This window comes from Mustela nivalis (assembly GCF_964662115.1).
Source record: "Mustela nivalis genome assembly, chromosome: 4".
NCBI classification, from domain to species: domain Eukaryota; kingdom Metazoa; phylum Chordata; class Mammalia; order Carnivora; family Mustelidae; genus Mustela; species Mustela nivalis.
In genome coordinates this window covers 139496574-139510245 of record NC_139023.1, presented here as the reverse complement: position 1 = coordinate 139510245, position 13672 = coordinate 139496574, and the positions used below count along the sequence as shown (strand labels likewise).

Sequence of the window (13672 nt, the reverse complement as noted above, 5' to 3'; positions counted from 1 at the left end):
TCCTGCCATCTTCCACTCTCTGCTTCCCCAGGCTGTGCTTCTCCATGATGCAAGAAGGTGCAGTGCGTTGGCATTCCCACCCTTGGCTCTCCACAGGTGTCGTCCAGGCCTCTGCCTCACCAACTCCTACCCCTTCTTTAAGGCTTTGGTACAGTTGCTTCTCCTCCATAAGCCCTTCTGGATGACTCCAGTCTTCATCGAATGGCTGCCATGTTTTCAGCGTAAAGAGTGGAGTTTCTGAAGAGGGGCCAAACCCGAAAGGACAGGACCGGAAGACATAAAGGCAACAGGTGCCAAAGGAATTCAGGGCGCTGAGGGTGGCCCTTGTTTTCGTACTGAACACGCCAACCCGGCGAAGAGAAGGAAACGGATGCAGGGGGCCCACTCTGTGCCAGGCACTGTGCATTTTCCTCTCAAAACCCCTTGCAGGCAGGTACTGCTGCCATTTTCATTCATAGTGAAGCAGTGGAGGGTCAGAGAGGGGAACTCCTCCAAGGTCACTGCTGGTAAGGAGTCAAGGAAGGAAGTGCATGGATCCCACGTGGCCACATTACGCCATACATATACACATCGCAAGCAAGAGGCTGAACATGGAGTTGGCACTGGACAGCGAGACCCTCCTTGAGCAAACACACTTCTGGAATCATGTTATCTGTGTAGGCTCGTCCCCCTCCTCCACTCTCCATGGCCGTGGGATGCTGCTGAGACAATGGCATGCCTGCTGACGGGGGGGCACCACCTTCCCTTGCTGGGGCCCAGCCACCTGCCTGGGGGTCCTCATGAACACTCTCTCCCTCCCTCCCCATACTGCAATCTGCTGCTCACTCTTTCCTTCTAAAAACTTGCCTTTCCTTTAGCTTTTGTGACATTCTGTCCTAGTTTTTCTCTTCTCTGCCATTTCTTCTCAGCTGCCTCCTCCTCTGCCCATGCTTCTCACTTAAGAGTCTAGAGCATCTCCGGCTCCTTCCTTGGCCGTCCTATAAAGCCATACCCTCCCTGATTCTCTTCTGTTTCAACAACTTCAGGTACCATCTATAGGTCGCTAAGTCCACGTTCTGCCTATAATGGACTACTTGCATTCCCAGAAGTAGGATGTGCCTGGACTCACCTCAAAATTTTTACATGGGCTGTTCCCTATACTAGAACCCTTTTCCCTCCTAGATTTTGCCTGACTAACCTTACTCTTTCTTCCTTCAGGCCTTAGCTTGGCTGTTACCGTCCCCTTCTCTAGAGCACCTAGCTCACTGCTTTGTCATCACCGGCTTCTGGACTGTCAGCTCTGAGAGGAGGGACTACATCTGTTGTGCTGACTGGTCTTCCCCATGTTTAGCACAAAGTCTAAATAAACATGTGCTGAATAATGAACAAATGAGAACTCCAGGATTTCTACCTCCGAGATCTCTCTCGTCAGCGATAGATCATATATCTGACTGCCTCCTGGTTATCCCCATGAGGGGAATGTCTGTCCTACCGGCAGCCCAACTCAGCATGTCCAAAATGGAACCTGGCATTGTGCCCCGCCCCTTCCCTCTGAACTCATTCCTTCTCCTCTACCTCTCGCTAGGCTCAAAAACGCTGCCCTCCATTTCATTCTACTGCCCAAGTAAGAACTGGAAGCTGCGCAACATGAGATAATTGTTCTCCATCTACCTGAGCTTAGGCCCATGGCATTTCTTAGAGGCACTCCCGCAACTGGCTTCCTTGTTTCTGGTCTGTTCTTCCAACCTACTCCCCCAAGGTGAAACTGGAATGGGCTTGAGATCGAAGGCTTTGAGAGGTGCTGACAAGAGTGTTTGCACGGTGGCCTGTGGTGCTCTGTGGCTTCTTCCCAAGCTTTCTTGCTTGGTCCTTTGACACTCGGGAGTTTCTGGGTTTCCTGAGCCCCTAGCACCTGCTAGCCTCGAAGTTTCCAACGGCCACTCTGTTGCCTGGAATGCCCTCGCCCCTCCCATCACCTGGCAACTCCTGCTAGGTCTTCAGGGCCTTGCTCCAGCATCCACTTCTGAGGGAAGCCTCGTTTACCTTCCGGCCTCAGGTCAGGCCCCCTCTGTGTTCACTCAGGACACCCCCCACGCCTCCAGCCCAACAGGATCACACTGAGGTGCCTGCCCGTTTTCTTACAGGCCCATATCTCCCACCAGCTTGTAAACTCCTTGTCTTACTCATCTTCAAGCCTGCAGCCCCAGCACAATACAAAGGACAGCACAGAGAAAGACCTGCACAAATGGACGAAATTTCAGATGTTAGGGAGGACAGCTTTAGAATATGGAATTCACAGGGGGCATGTGTGTCTTGTCAGGAGATCCTGAGGGGGAAGAGGGAGAACAAAACACTGGCCTCGTCCTACTTCAACTGCTTCTGGACACAGTTCATCATAAAGGAAAAAAGAATATCCAGACCCCACTCACCTCTCATTGACAGCAAGGTTCTGTTGCTTTAAAAAACCCAGAAAAATGTTGAGGACCCAACTAGTTACTTTTTTTGGCTCTGCCCTAGTTTCTTTTATCACATTTTGGAAGAACTCCAGTAGGCCAACTTCATTCTATAAAGAAAGAAAGAAAAAAAAAAAAACAAAACACCATATATATATATATAGTCTCCCCAAAAATGAAAAATCAGCATTCTGAAGTCAAATCTGAAACTGTCACCCTCTGCCTCCTCTGACACATCTACCTGTACTTCCCTGAACACAGAAATGTCACCAGAAAATCGTGATCACTTTCAGTAAACAGCAAGTATCTGACTTCTATCACTGTCACTGTGCATTCGTTTTAATCTAACATTTTCTCACAGGAATGAACATGTCAGAGAGCTGGCTTGGTGAACCAGAGTACTATGAAATCCACTCTCCCCCAAACTCATCTGCCCTCTCCCTGTCAGCCTTGCGTACCCTATGACCTTAACCCTTGAGCTGCATCCTTTATCCTTGGGCCCATGATGTTTGGGCAGAGTTCCCTGTCCTTTCTCTTTCCAGGTCTATTCTCTGCTGGAAGTCCCAAGTGATTGTGAGAATAAAGAGGAAGGAAAAGAAGCAAATCAAGGGGGGAACAGACGGAATATTCTACCTCTGAAAAATCAAAAGTGGATCGTAACTGTATTTATCTTCACATCGTCCCAAGAAGTGACAGAAATGGGTTTCAAATGTTTTCAAAATGAGTAAGAACCCAGGGATCCACTCAGACCACAGGACTGATGGAGGCAGCAGTGGCTTCTGGGCTTTCTGAGCCAAACTAGACACGGCGTAACCCCGTCTCTCCTCTTGCTCTTTGAAAACAATCATCAAGGGCACTTGAGGAAGACTCTAATATGTCTCCCCCTCTCAATGGTCAGCTCTCTGAGTCAGGGGCCATTCTGTCTGGTTCACTGTGTAACTAGAGCGAAAGTGCTGGGCGATGGCAGCTACTTGGTGAGTATCTGTGGACGGAATCCAGGCCTGCCATCACCATGTGCGATTCTAAAATATCACAAGTGAATGCTCCTTCTTTATCATGCCTTGTTCACCTTTAAATATTAGAATTGCCCCAGTGAGGCATTAGCATCACCTCAAAGCACTCAACAAGTCCCTTCACTATAATGGCAAACTGCCAGCTCGAATCAGTTTGGCAGAACCAAAAAATCTGGCTAAGTCCAACCTTTGTTTTCCAATAAGAAAAATAAAAACACATGCTCCTCACATACGGGAAGGTAAAGCTTCCAAATGGCAGAGGGAACACATTTTTAGATTTGCCTTACCTGCTGCCATTCAAATCAAACCACACTTTCCTTGACATTGTCTTTGAAACTTCATACTGTGGGTGAGGTTCTCACCCTTGCCCCTTTCAGAAAACCTTTGCTAAGGGAAAGAACTTTCTGGAAAAATAAGATACTGGGAAGAAGTTAAGACATGCAAAAAAAAGAGTGCTCTGAAAGTTTAGCTGCTGTAGATGCCGTAAAATATACACAGGCATACAACTTATGCTAAAGTAGAAATTTCATAATAAAAAAAAAATCTACATGCCCTTTGTAACAGATAAATTCTCTGGTGACAAGCCTACTGAATAATCCCACAATCATCTCTCGAATCTCTTTTCAAGCCAACGTTACTATTCTGCTCATGCTAAACCAGGGCAAAGGCCGCCTCAGCAGCCAAAGCTTGACTGCAGATAAAGACAAATACAGGCAGAATGAAGAGGAGCTCTGCTTAACTTATGGAAAAGTATTCAAACTTCCACAACAGTACAGCAAACCGCTGGGGAAGTAGAAAACCGCTCTCCGGCCCAAATCAGACGGGCAGAATTCTCTTTGTTCTAACCTAGACAGGCTGGCCTGCTGGTGAAAAGAGCTGTCAGAAGGAGAACTCTTTGCTTTGCCAAGGAAAGGTTTTCTAAATCCACCTAGAAATATTGCAGTCGAATTCCCAGGCTTGGCTGAGTTGCTGGGACGTGATGAATATCTATTCTTCTACCCTTGGGTGGTTTTTTTATTGGATGGATAACGTAGCAAGTCAGAGTTCTGTTTGTCTTTTTGTGTCAGTGCTGTGAGGAAGCGTCCCTGAGCTGGAACCATACTTCACTGGCCGGGGTTAAGGCGGGGGGAGGCTCAGAACACAATGGCAAGTGGACATGAAAACCTGAAGCTATCATGGGGTGAGCAACCAGCAGCAGGGCTGACAGAGGCCGAGCTGCTGCGGCCCAGAGAATGATGGGTCAATGCCAAGTCGCACACAGGCTGCCTGCTCTGGCTCTTTAGATCAGAAGTCCGCCTTTCAAGAAAAAAACACCCCAGAATTCTAGATATGGTTTCCTTAGTTTTTCTGTGAGATCGGCAGTTGCCGATCTGGTAAGCTCAGAACGAATATCAGAAGTCCCTGTCGGACATGACAGTGCGGCCATCTGGTTTTCTCAGGAGAACAGTGAGCTGGTGATTCCCTGACCTGAAAGCCATAGGAAGAGCCACGCAGAAAGGCCACACATTAGGGAGCCCCTAACTTCCTTCTCAAAGGCGACATGCAAGTGTCTGACTCAGCACTAACCTCTCCCGCGTCAGAAAGAGCGGACGCGGCAGCTGCACAGCGCGGCCTGTCTCCTGGCCAAACGTCACACTAATTGTTCCGTCAGCCACAGCCGATGTGGCAGGGACAACCAGGCCCGTCTTTCGCGTAACACCAGATAGCCTTTACGGCTCTGTGACCGGGAAGCATCCTTTTCACATTTTAATAAAATTTCCCCGCAGCATTCAATTACACCCAGAGTCAATGCCAGGTCAGCCTCCGAGATGCTCACAGGCACCCTCCACCGCTGATGGATCTGTCAGCCAGTCAAGGCAGGTGTGAGGCGAGGCACAGAATCACCCCACCTTCGTGGTCTGCCCTGGGAAGGAACCCTGATTCACCCTTGCCTTGGGCCCCGGAAGCAATGTCTTTCTGCATGCTACTGTCTTTTCACAAAGGCTGTCTTGTACGTTCTGCCTTCGGAGATGACAAAACGTCAGAAGGCCATGCAGATGGAACAGGAGTGGGGCTGATTTCTCAACCACTGTTCTGGTTCTAAGCCCCACACCCTTTGAACCTGATGGCAGGGCAGAAATTAGCTGGCTATATTTAGAAGAATGAAACCTGATAGAGACAGCTGCCCAGTGGCAGACTCAAGAGAAGAGAAAACCCACAAAGTACCAGTTGAGGAACAGCTGATTAAGTGGCAGGGAGTGACCTGGCAGCTAAAGGAACCCCAGACTGGCAATCAGGGCTACTGAAAAAGCTTGCAGGAGTCTATCCAGAATGTGCTCCACACAGAGAGAGTGGCCAGCCCTGTGGGAAGCCGCACACGGCTGCTGCTCCTGCAGATGGTATTAACAACGAGAATACGTTTTATTTTATTATTATTATTTTTCCAAGATTTTATTTATTTATTTGAGGTAGAGAGTGAGAACACTAGCCGGGAGACAGAGGGAGAGGGGGAAGCAGGCTCCCAAATGAGCAGGGAGCCTGATGTGGGGCTCGAGCCTAGGACCCCAGGATCATGACATGAGCTGAAGGCAGACACTTAACCAACTGAGCCACCCATGCACCCCACGAGAATACATTTTAACAACAATAATAACAGGTGCTAGGCACTGGTCCAAGTGGTCTCTACATTAACTCATTTAAACTAACATTAACTCACGTAATTCTTTTTTTTTTTTTTAAAGATTTTATTTATTTGAGTGAGAGCTGTAGGATGAGGGCCAGAGGAAGAAGCAGGCTCCCTGCTGAGCAGAGCTTAACTCACTGAGCCACCCAAGTGCCCCAACTCCTTTAATTCTTCCTAAGAATCCTCTGGCACTAGCAGAACTCTCTCTTAAAGATGAGGACACTGAGGCGTTAATTTGTTCGAGGTTACACAGCAAGAAAGCAGCAGAACTGGGATTTGAACCTCTGCGGTCTGTGCTCCTCATCTCCATGTTACACTGCCTCTGATGAAGAAAATTTCACGTTGCTGCCTTCCTGGGGACAGAGACCGAGTCCCTAGCAGTGCCAGGCACAATGTGAAGTAACCAGCTCATCAAAAGAATGCCCTTTCCCACCACTTCCATTATTTTATTTGGTACCTGCCAGCTGTTCAAAGGTTCTTCACATATTAAAAATGTTGCAAAGGCCCTTAGCAATTAACTTAGAAATTAGGAGAAAATGGCAGGTTCTCTTTCTGGCTCTGCCAACATACACCTAGACCACCTGGCACTCTCTCCTGCGGCAGGGCACACACCGGCTCCAGATCAGGAAGGCAGACAGATACACGCCCCCCGCCCCAGGCCACATGGAGCTTCTGGGGGACAGGATGGTGGCCAGAGTTCCCCGGGCCTCTCTTCTGTGTCCCTTCCACGCCCTCTCCTCACGGAAGGTGAGTACGCCTCAACCAAGACCCTGCCCAATTCTGAAGCATCTTCAGACCTTCCAGAACAGCTCCCACTACTGCTCACATGGTCTTGGTGTCAAGCAGATGGCACCTTACTGCATTCTAACTCTTCGGATCTGGGGACTTCACACACTGCATTACACCCAACTGGGCAGGTCGTCCCTGTAGAGGGAGCAGCCGGCTGTACGGCAGACCCTGCACCTGTGGATTGAACAACAGTGGCTTCAACCAGGTGAGGTGCCCATGTGTCATTCTGTGGAGGTACAAACGGGAACTGCTACCAGTTGCCACGTGGCAGGGGCACTGGGGCAAGCAGCCACTGAGCATTTCTGCAAATGTAAGAGGGTCCAGCATCTATCTGTGGGGCTTCTGATGGTCCCTCTTTATTCTTGTGGGGTTTGGTCACTGTTACAAAAAAGTGAGAAAAACAACATAGACCCATCGCCTTTGTGAAAATAACACAGAATGCTAGTGTTGGGGTGGAAATGGAAATTAGATAGGGAGGCCTGGGTGGCGGTTCTAAGGAAAGAAAGCAGAAGTCATGGTGAGATTAAGGATGGATGCATTCAGTGGTGCTGGCTTGGATCTATGGTGTGAATGAGCCTTCCCTCTGCTTTTCATGGAAATAAGAAGTGGCTGTGGAAATCTTGCAGTGAGTGAGGGGGGGGGGGGAGACTCATTCAGAGGGGTCTTTAGTGGGGAAGAAACTAAAAGGAAGTTAATAGGTGGTATGAGAGAGCATAGGAGACATCACTCTCACTTGAGTACGTCAGGAGGAAGCCAGAATCCTGAACCATTATGGCCACTTTCAAGAACATGGAGATCTGGAAAAGCTTGGAAATTGACCTAGAAACACGAAGGGTATACTCTCTAGTCTGTCTCATAAGATACCCAACTAGGAGGGTCTATAGTTCTATTTTGGTCCTCACAGTTTCTACTCCTGGGTCATGCTCTCAGTGGGCCTGGAAGCCCCTAAAATCTGAGCAAAACTCTGGTCCCAACAATTTCACTTGTACTTTGTTCCTAGCAAAGTTGGGAAGTACACACATCTGAGTTTAACTCAGGATACTGGTTCCACACAGAGAGGGTTCACACCTACATTGGCTTAGGCTCATGTGAAAATGAGCTTACGTTCTCTGAGACACATGAGCTCTAAGAGGGATGGGAAGGAAACCAATCTGGCAATAAGACGCTTCTCTGGATAATCAGGTGATAAAAGTTGACGGCAGGCCAGCAGAATTAGAAAACTGTATCTTTGAGAATGGGCCACAAGTAGTATGCTGTCAAGAAATCAATTCTGATCATGACCGCATTTCAATGTGCCCAAAGCCCAGATGGGCCCAACACAGAGGGAACCGGTGCTGGTCAACAGCAGCTTTCGGGCTGTAGCTTAAATATGGCAACAAAGCTTCAACGCAGTGCTTGCTCACTGGTGCCAAGATCTGACTGAAACCTGAAACAGTGTGTTTTAATTGTCCCCAAAAGGGCTTCAGGATGGAGGAAGGAAAAAGTCCCCATGAATCCCCAAGGCTGGGCACTCAGGACTTCCCTCCTCCCTGCACTTTTGCTCCAGGGGGCAGGTCCCAGAAGGGTCAAATGAATCTGAGCCCAGAGGATCCTCATCTCTGAAAGTTCTCTGTTACTTGCATCTGAAACAAACAAACTGCTGGTTTTTCAGAAGTAAAGTTAGAAGATGCATTTTGTATTCAGTTTTACCGGAAAAAAAATATCAGTTACGTTTCTAGTGTATAGACTATAAAAGCACCCGTAAGCTGGCAAGCACTCGGTGCAATTTTATAAAACGAAGAATAAAATCAATTTCGAAAATTACACAGAGTTGAAATATGGTGAGCGACGGTGCTGACCAAATGGATTTTCCTTCAGCAGGAGTTAGAAGGCCAGTGCTTTGTTCCTCAGTACGTCTAAGCAGTCTAAAACCAGTCAATATAGTTTCAGACGCCTTTTAAACTATTAGCTTTAAAGTAGTATTACCCATGAGTACACAGATATTTATCATGGGAAATTATTCTACAGACCGTTCATCCAAACAGAAAACCACACCATTTCAAGCGCACTAGAAACTCAAAGCAAAACTCTTGGAAAACAATCCATTTAGTAATCAACCACAGTCATGATATTTTTTCTGCTTCTTGGTCCCTGGAGACACCTTCACCTTTTTCATGGTGTCAGAAACAAAGGATTATGGCTTCAAATGGGGAATAACCAGCTGGGGAAACAGAAGTTGTTCAAATAAGGCTACACATCTTGAAGCTGAATACAAATACAGACAGACACGTATGGCAGCACGGGTCACTAATCCGGAGGGTCACAGTCACATTTTCCCAGTCTCACTGGGGCCATGCTGGATTTTTCTTAAAATTCTGTCCTCCGCAGCCCTCAATGTGTTGGTGGCTATTCGGTGCCTGTGCTCTTCTCCCTGATAACTTATTCTAGGGAGTCTGCTTGGCTGACTTTAGATTTTCTTAAGATTCAGGGAAGATTATGCTCTGTCACTCATCTTCGGGGTAAGGGAATCATTCTCTCCCCTCTTTAAGCAACGGAGGGTAACAGCACCAGCTGCCTTTGCAGGGCCCTCTCAGCATCCAGGTGTCAGAGGTGGGAGCTAAAACCAAGACTGTACTGCCTGTCTCTTAGTCGGTGTTTCAACCCATTGCCCAGCAGGGCTACTTGGGAGAAGGAAAAGCAACCTGGAAAACATAAAAGCTCTTCCACCTGAAAACAGCACAGGGCGCTGTGACAAGGACAGCAGGCCCTCAAGAAACACTGGATTGGGGATGCCTGGGTGGCTCAGTTGGTTAAGTGACTGCCTTCGGCTCAGGTCATGATCCCAGCATCCTGGGATCGAGCTCCACATCGGACTCCTTGCTCGGCAGGGAGCCTGCTTCTCCCTCTTCCATCTGCCTGCCATTCTGTCTGCCTGTGCTCTCTCTCTCTGTCAAATAAATAAAATCTTAAAAAAAAAAAAAGAAAAGTAAAGAAAAAGAAACACTGGATTGGGAATGCTGTGCCATTCCTCCACTAAAATCTTGACAAGATGGACATCTTTCCATTTACTGAATTCATACACAGCTGGCCACCCTGTGAGCTTGTATCTGGTCCTTACCAAGTGCCTACCATGTGCTGGCCATGACATGACTCGACAGGCAAAATCATCCCACAAACCCCACAAACCCCACACATTCTGCCCTCTCAGTGATTCACTCCGAAGGAGCCAAGAACCTACAGCAGCAAGTTTAAGGAACAAAACAAAGTTACGGAGGACAGTTTACATCTTTTTTTGTGACTTAAATTTTCTACTTGGAAAATGGACGCAATTTCTCCTTTTCATTGGAGTTGACTGATTTTCACTAAATTTAGGAGAAAGCACTTTTTCTTTCTTTATAAGGCAGCCTGACATCTTAAAACCCAATCGGGGGCACATTCTATGTGCAGACAAGCAGAAGAGCTTAGAAATGTAAATAAAGCCTGGGCTCTGTAGTCAGTGCAGACCACTGAACTGCCAGACCACTGAACCACAGGCCTGCCTGTTACTTTATGTCCTGCACTCCACCATGGTTGATGTTTCCCCATCTGTAAAATGGGGAGAACAATAATATCTACCTCAAACAGTTGTTGTAAGGGTAAATTAAAAAGTGGCCCATGGGGCGCCTGGGTGGCTCAGTGGGTTGAGCCGCTGCCTTCGGCTCAGGTCATGATCTCAGGATCCTGGGATCGAGTCCCGCGTCGGGATCTCTGCTCAACAGGGAGCTTGCTTCTCTCTCTCTCTCTGCCTGCCTCTCTGTCTATTGTGAACTCTCTCTGTCAAATAAATAAATAAAATCTTTAAAAAAAAAAAAAAAAAGTGGCCCATGGATGGGGTGCCTGGGTGGCTCAGTGGGTTAAGCCTCTGCCTTTGGCTCAGGTCGTGGTCTCAGGGTCCTGGGATCGAGCCCTGCATTGGGTTCTCTGCTCGGCGGGGAGCCTGCTCCCTCTCTCTCTGCCTGCTGCTCTGCCTACTTGTGATCTCTCTCTCTGTCAAATAAATAATAAATGAAATCTTTAAAAAAAAAAGACGGTGGGATGTCTGGATGGCTCAGTTGGTTAAGTGTCCGACTCCTGATCTCAGTGTTGTGAGTTCAAGGTCCCCGCTGGGCTCCATGTTAGACCTGGAGTCTACTTTAAAAAAAAATGTGCCCCACCATAAACCACAGAACATACTGTCAGCGAGCAGCCATGTTCTCATATTGCTTAAGCAAATGAGTACAATTTGTTTGCATTCTCCGAATCAGGTAAGGCAGTGTTTAAGAAGTGATATCCCCACAGACGTTGCCCTGGGATTATCTGCTAAGAAAAATGCACATGCGTATCATCTAGGTCATTCTTGTGATCACTCCCGGAATATACTGACTCAGAGAAGGACTTGCTATGCTACTAGAACCTCTCGTTTTTCAGGATCCTAAAACCTGCATTTCTATTCCTTAAGGCTTACAAATGAGGTCAGCAATCAAGGCAACATAACACAAGACAGAGAAGCAAGGTTAACTAAATAGGTTGAAGCTTCGGGTGGGGCAAGATACTTTTTATGTGACCAAACAGTAATACAGGTTTTCTGTCAGGAGGGAACTGTCAGGAGGGCTTGAGAGAGAAAACCAGGATGCAGACTGGATTTAATGTCCTAACAAAACCAGTTCAGAAAACAAGAGTGGAGAGGCCAAGTGACTTGCATCTGGACACAGCACATGGGGTGGTTAGAGTGGAGGTCCCCATGCTTCTCACCCAGAGTTCAATGAGCTAGCCTGGGTCGCTCAGTGGGTTAAGCCGCTGCCTTCGGCTCAGGTCATGATCTCAGGGTCCTGGGATCGAGTCCCGCATTGGGCTCTCTGCTCAGCAGTGAGCCTGCTTCCCTCTCTCTCTCTCTGCCTGCCTCTCTGCCTGCTTGTGATTTCTCTCTGTCAAACAAATAAATAAAATCTAAAAAAAAAAAAAAAAAAAAAAAAGAAACGAGGATGCTTTTATCAGGAATGCTGTTTCTTCTGGGACTTCCATGACTATTGTCATAGTATCACTGGTCCGACCATTCACGAATAAATATTCACTGAGTTCCTACTAGGTGCCAGACATTACTGTAAGTGCTAAAATACTAGAGTTCTATAAACATGGAGCATAAATTACCAATACATAACGTGGGGCTTACCGCATCATAAGATGACAAGGCAAATTACAGACTAGAGTTGAATTCTGCGGTTTTTAGTCCATGTGGGTCAGGCACACGAATGAGGGTTGGCATGCGCCTTAATGCCTCACGGAATCAGCAGTTCGAAGGCGCAGAGCATGGAGCCGAAGCTCTGCAAAGCACACCTCCACTGCTGTGATTTATTTAATGAATACTCCTGGGCACTCTTTAAATTGAAAGATGGTTCATTAGATTTGTGCATCTGCCCTTCTCAGCAATCTGTTGTGTTTCTGATGAAGGCAGGAAAAAACATGAACATATCATTTTTGGGTCTGAGTAGCTCAGCTTTCAATGATTACAAAGTCATAAAGAGCTCAGGATGCCCACTTTCAGGGAAATAATTTCTCTGAATCATTCTCTTTCCACTGCTATTAAGGTCTCTTTACACTCAACTTGGAAATTTCAAGGACTAGCCCTTTAAAAAACAAAAACAAAAACAAAACTAATCACCTAACACAAGATCTGAAAGCTATAAAAATAAGCACATTTTTAAGATATTAAAAGTCCCTTCAAAACTGGCTCAAAAATTACCTCCTTGTGGAATTTTTCCCCTTTTGTTCCAATCAAGGTAATCACTACCTCCCTCGTTAGCTGTGTCGTGTGTGTGTGTGTGTGTGTGTGTACACTCTTGGAAAACAAAGAAACACCTTTTTGAAGATCTTTGTCCCCGACTACCTGCCACACAGGAGATGCAAAACAAAAGTTGTGTACTGAACAGATGAAAGACAGGTTCCCCTCAGCAGGACCTTAAACTCTGAACCACTCCCTGGGCAACCTCAGCAAACATTTATTAAAGGTCTCTTGTGAAGGACACAATTGTGGAGCCTGGGACCCAGATATGAACAGGAAAATGTCCCTGCCCTCAGAGGACTGACTCTCCCCGAGGAGCCCTCTACCATCATGTGCTCATAAGGGGCCAATCATGACAGTGCTAGAGAGATGCTCTCTGAAGGGAGCCTATGTTTGCAGATCATGCAGATAATGCCGTGGAGAGAAATAACCATATTCCTGAAAGGAGTTTCTGAAAGGTCTTTTCACAAGAAACCTGGGTTTTCTTCAGATGCTACCTCCAACGGCTGCCTCTGTTCACCTGGTAGAAGGCCAAACACAGACAGATAACTACCATCTTGGAGACTCTGTCCCAGTCCTCCCATCCCCTGTGGGATCTGGCAGTTATAAAATGCAGGACAGGAATTTAGCATTTAGAATTTAGTACGGAATTGATTTCCAGTGGGCTGGAAATTCATCACACAGTAGGGAAGACAGGACTAAACCTCAGGTGGGTTAAATCAACCCACGGAAAATGAGTGGTAAGAGGCCTCAGGTTAAAAGGTGTTCTGTCTGAGATGCGAACTGACTCTTGCAGTCGAAAACCTGGTGTTAAGCACTGTTGGTGTGCCAGGCTGTGCTGAGGAACGGTGAGTGAGAAGGGGACACGGTCTTGGCCTGTAAGGGGCTGAACAAGTCACAATAAGAAGTGATTAAAATCCAGCCATGTGACCATCACGGAGTTATGACTAAGCTATGACAGCAGCCAGCGGGAGGCAGTGGGCAGTGGACATCCCTGCCT

At 47.2% G+C, this 13672-nt stretch overlaps 1 protein-coding gene across 1 annotated transcript in view; it reads right to left on the bottom strand.

Moving 5' to 3' along the window:
* The window catches only part of GATB (glutamyl-tRNA amidotransferase subunit B), a 97012-nt gene that overhangs the window by 28123 nt on the left and 55217 nt on the right, over nucleotides 1-13672 (bottom strand). Inside the window, exon 10 of the mRNA XM_082728136.1 lies at nucleotides 2409-2542. Within this exon, the coding sequence (XP_082584262.1) occupies nucleotides 2409-2542 (134 nt within the window). The remainder of the gene's footprint in view (nucleotides 1-2408; nucleotides 2543-13672) is intronic.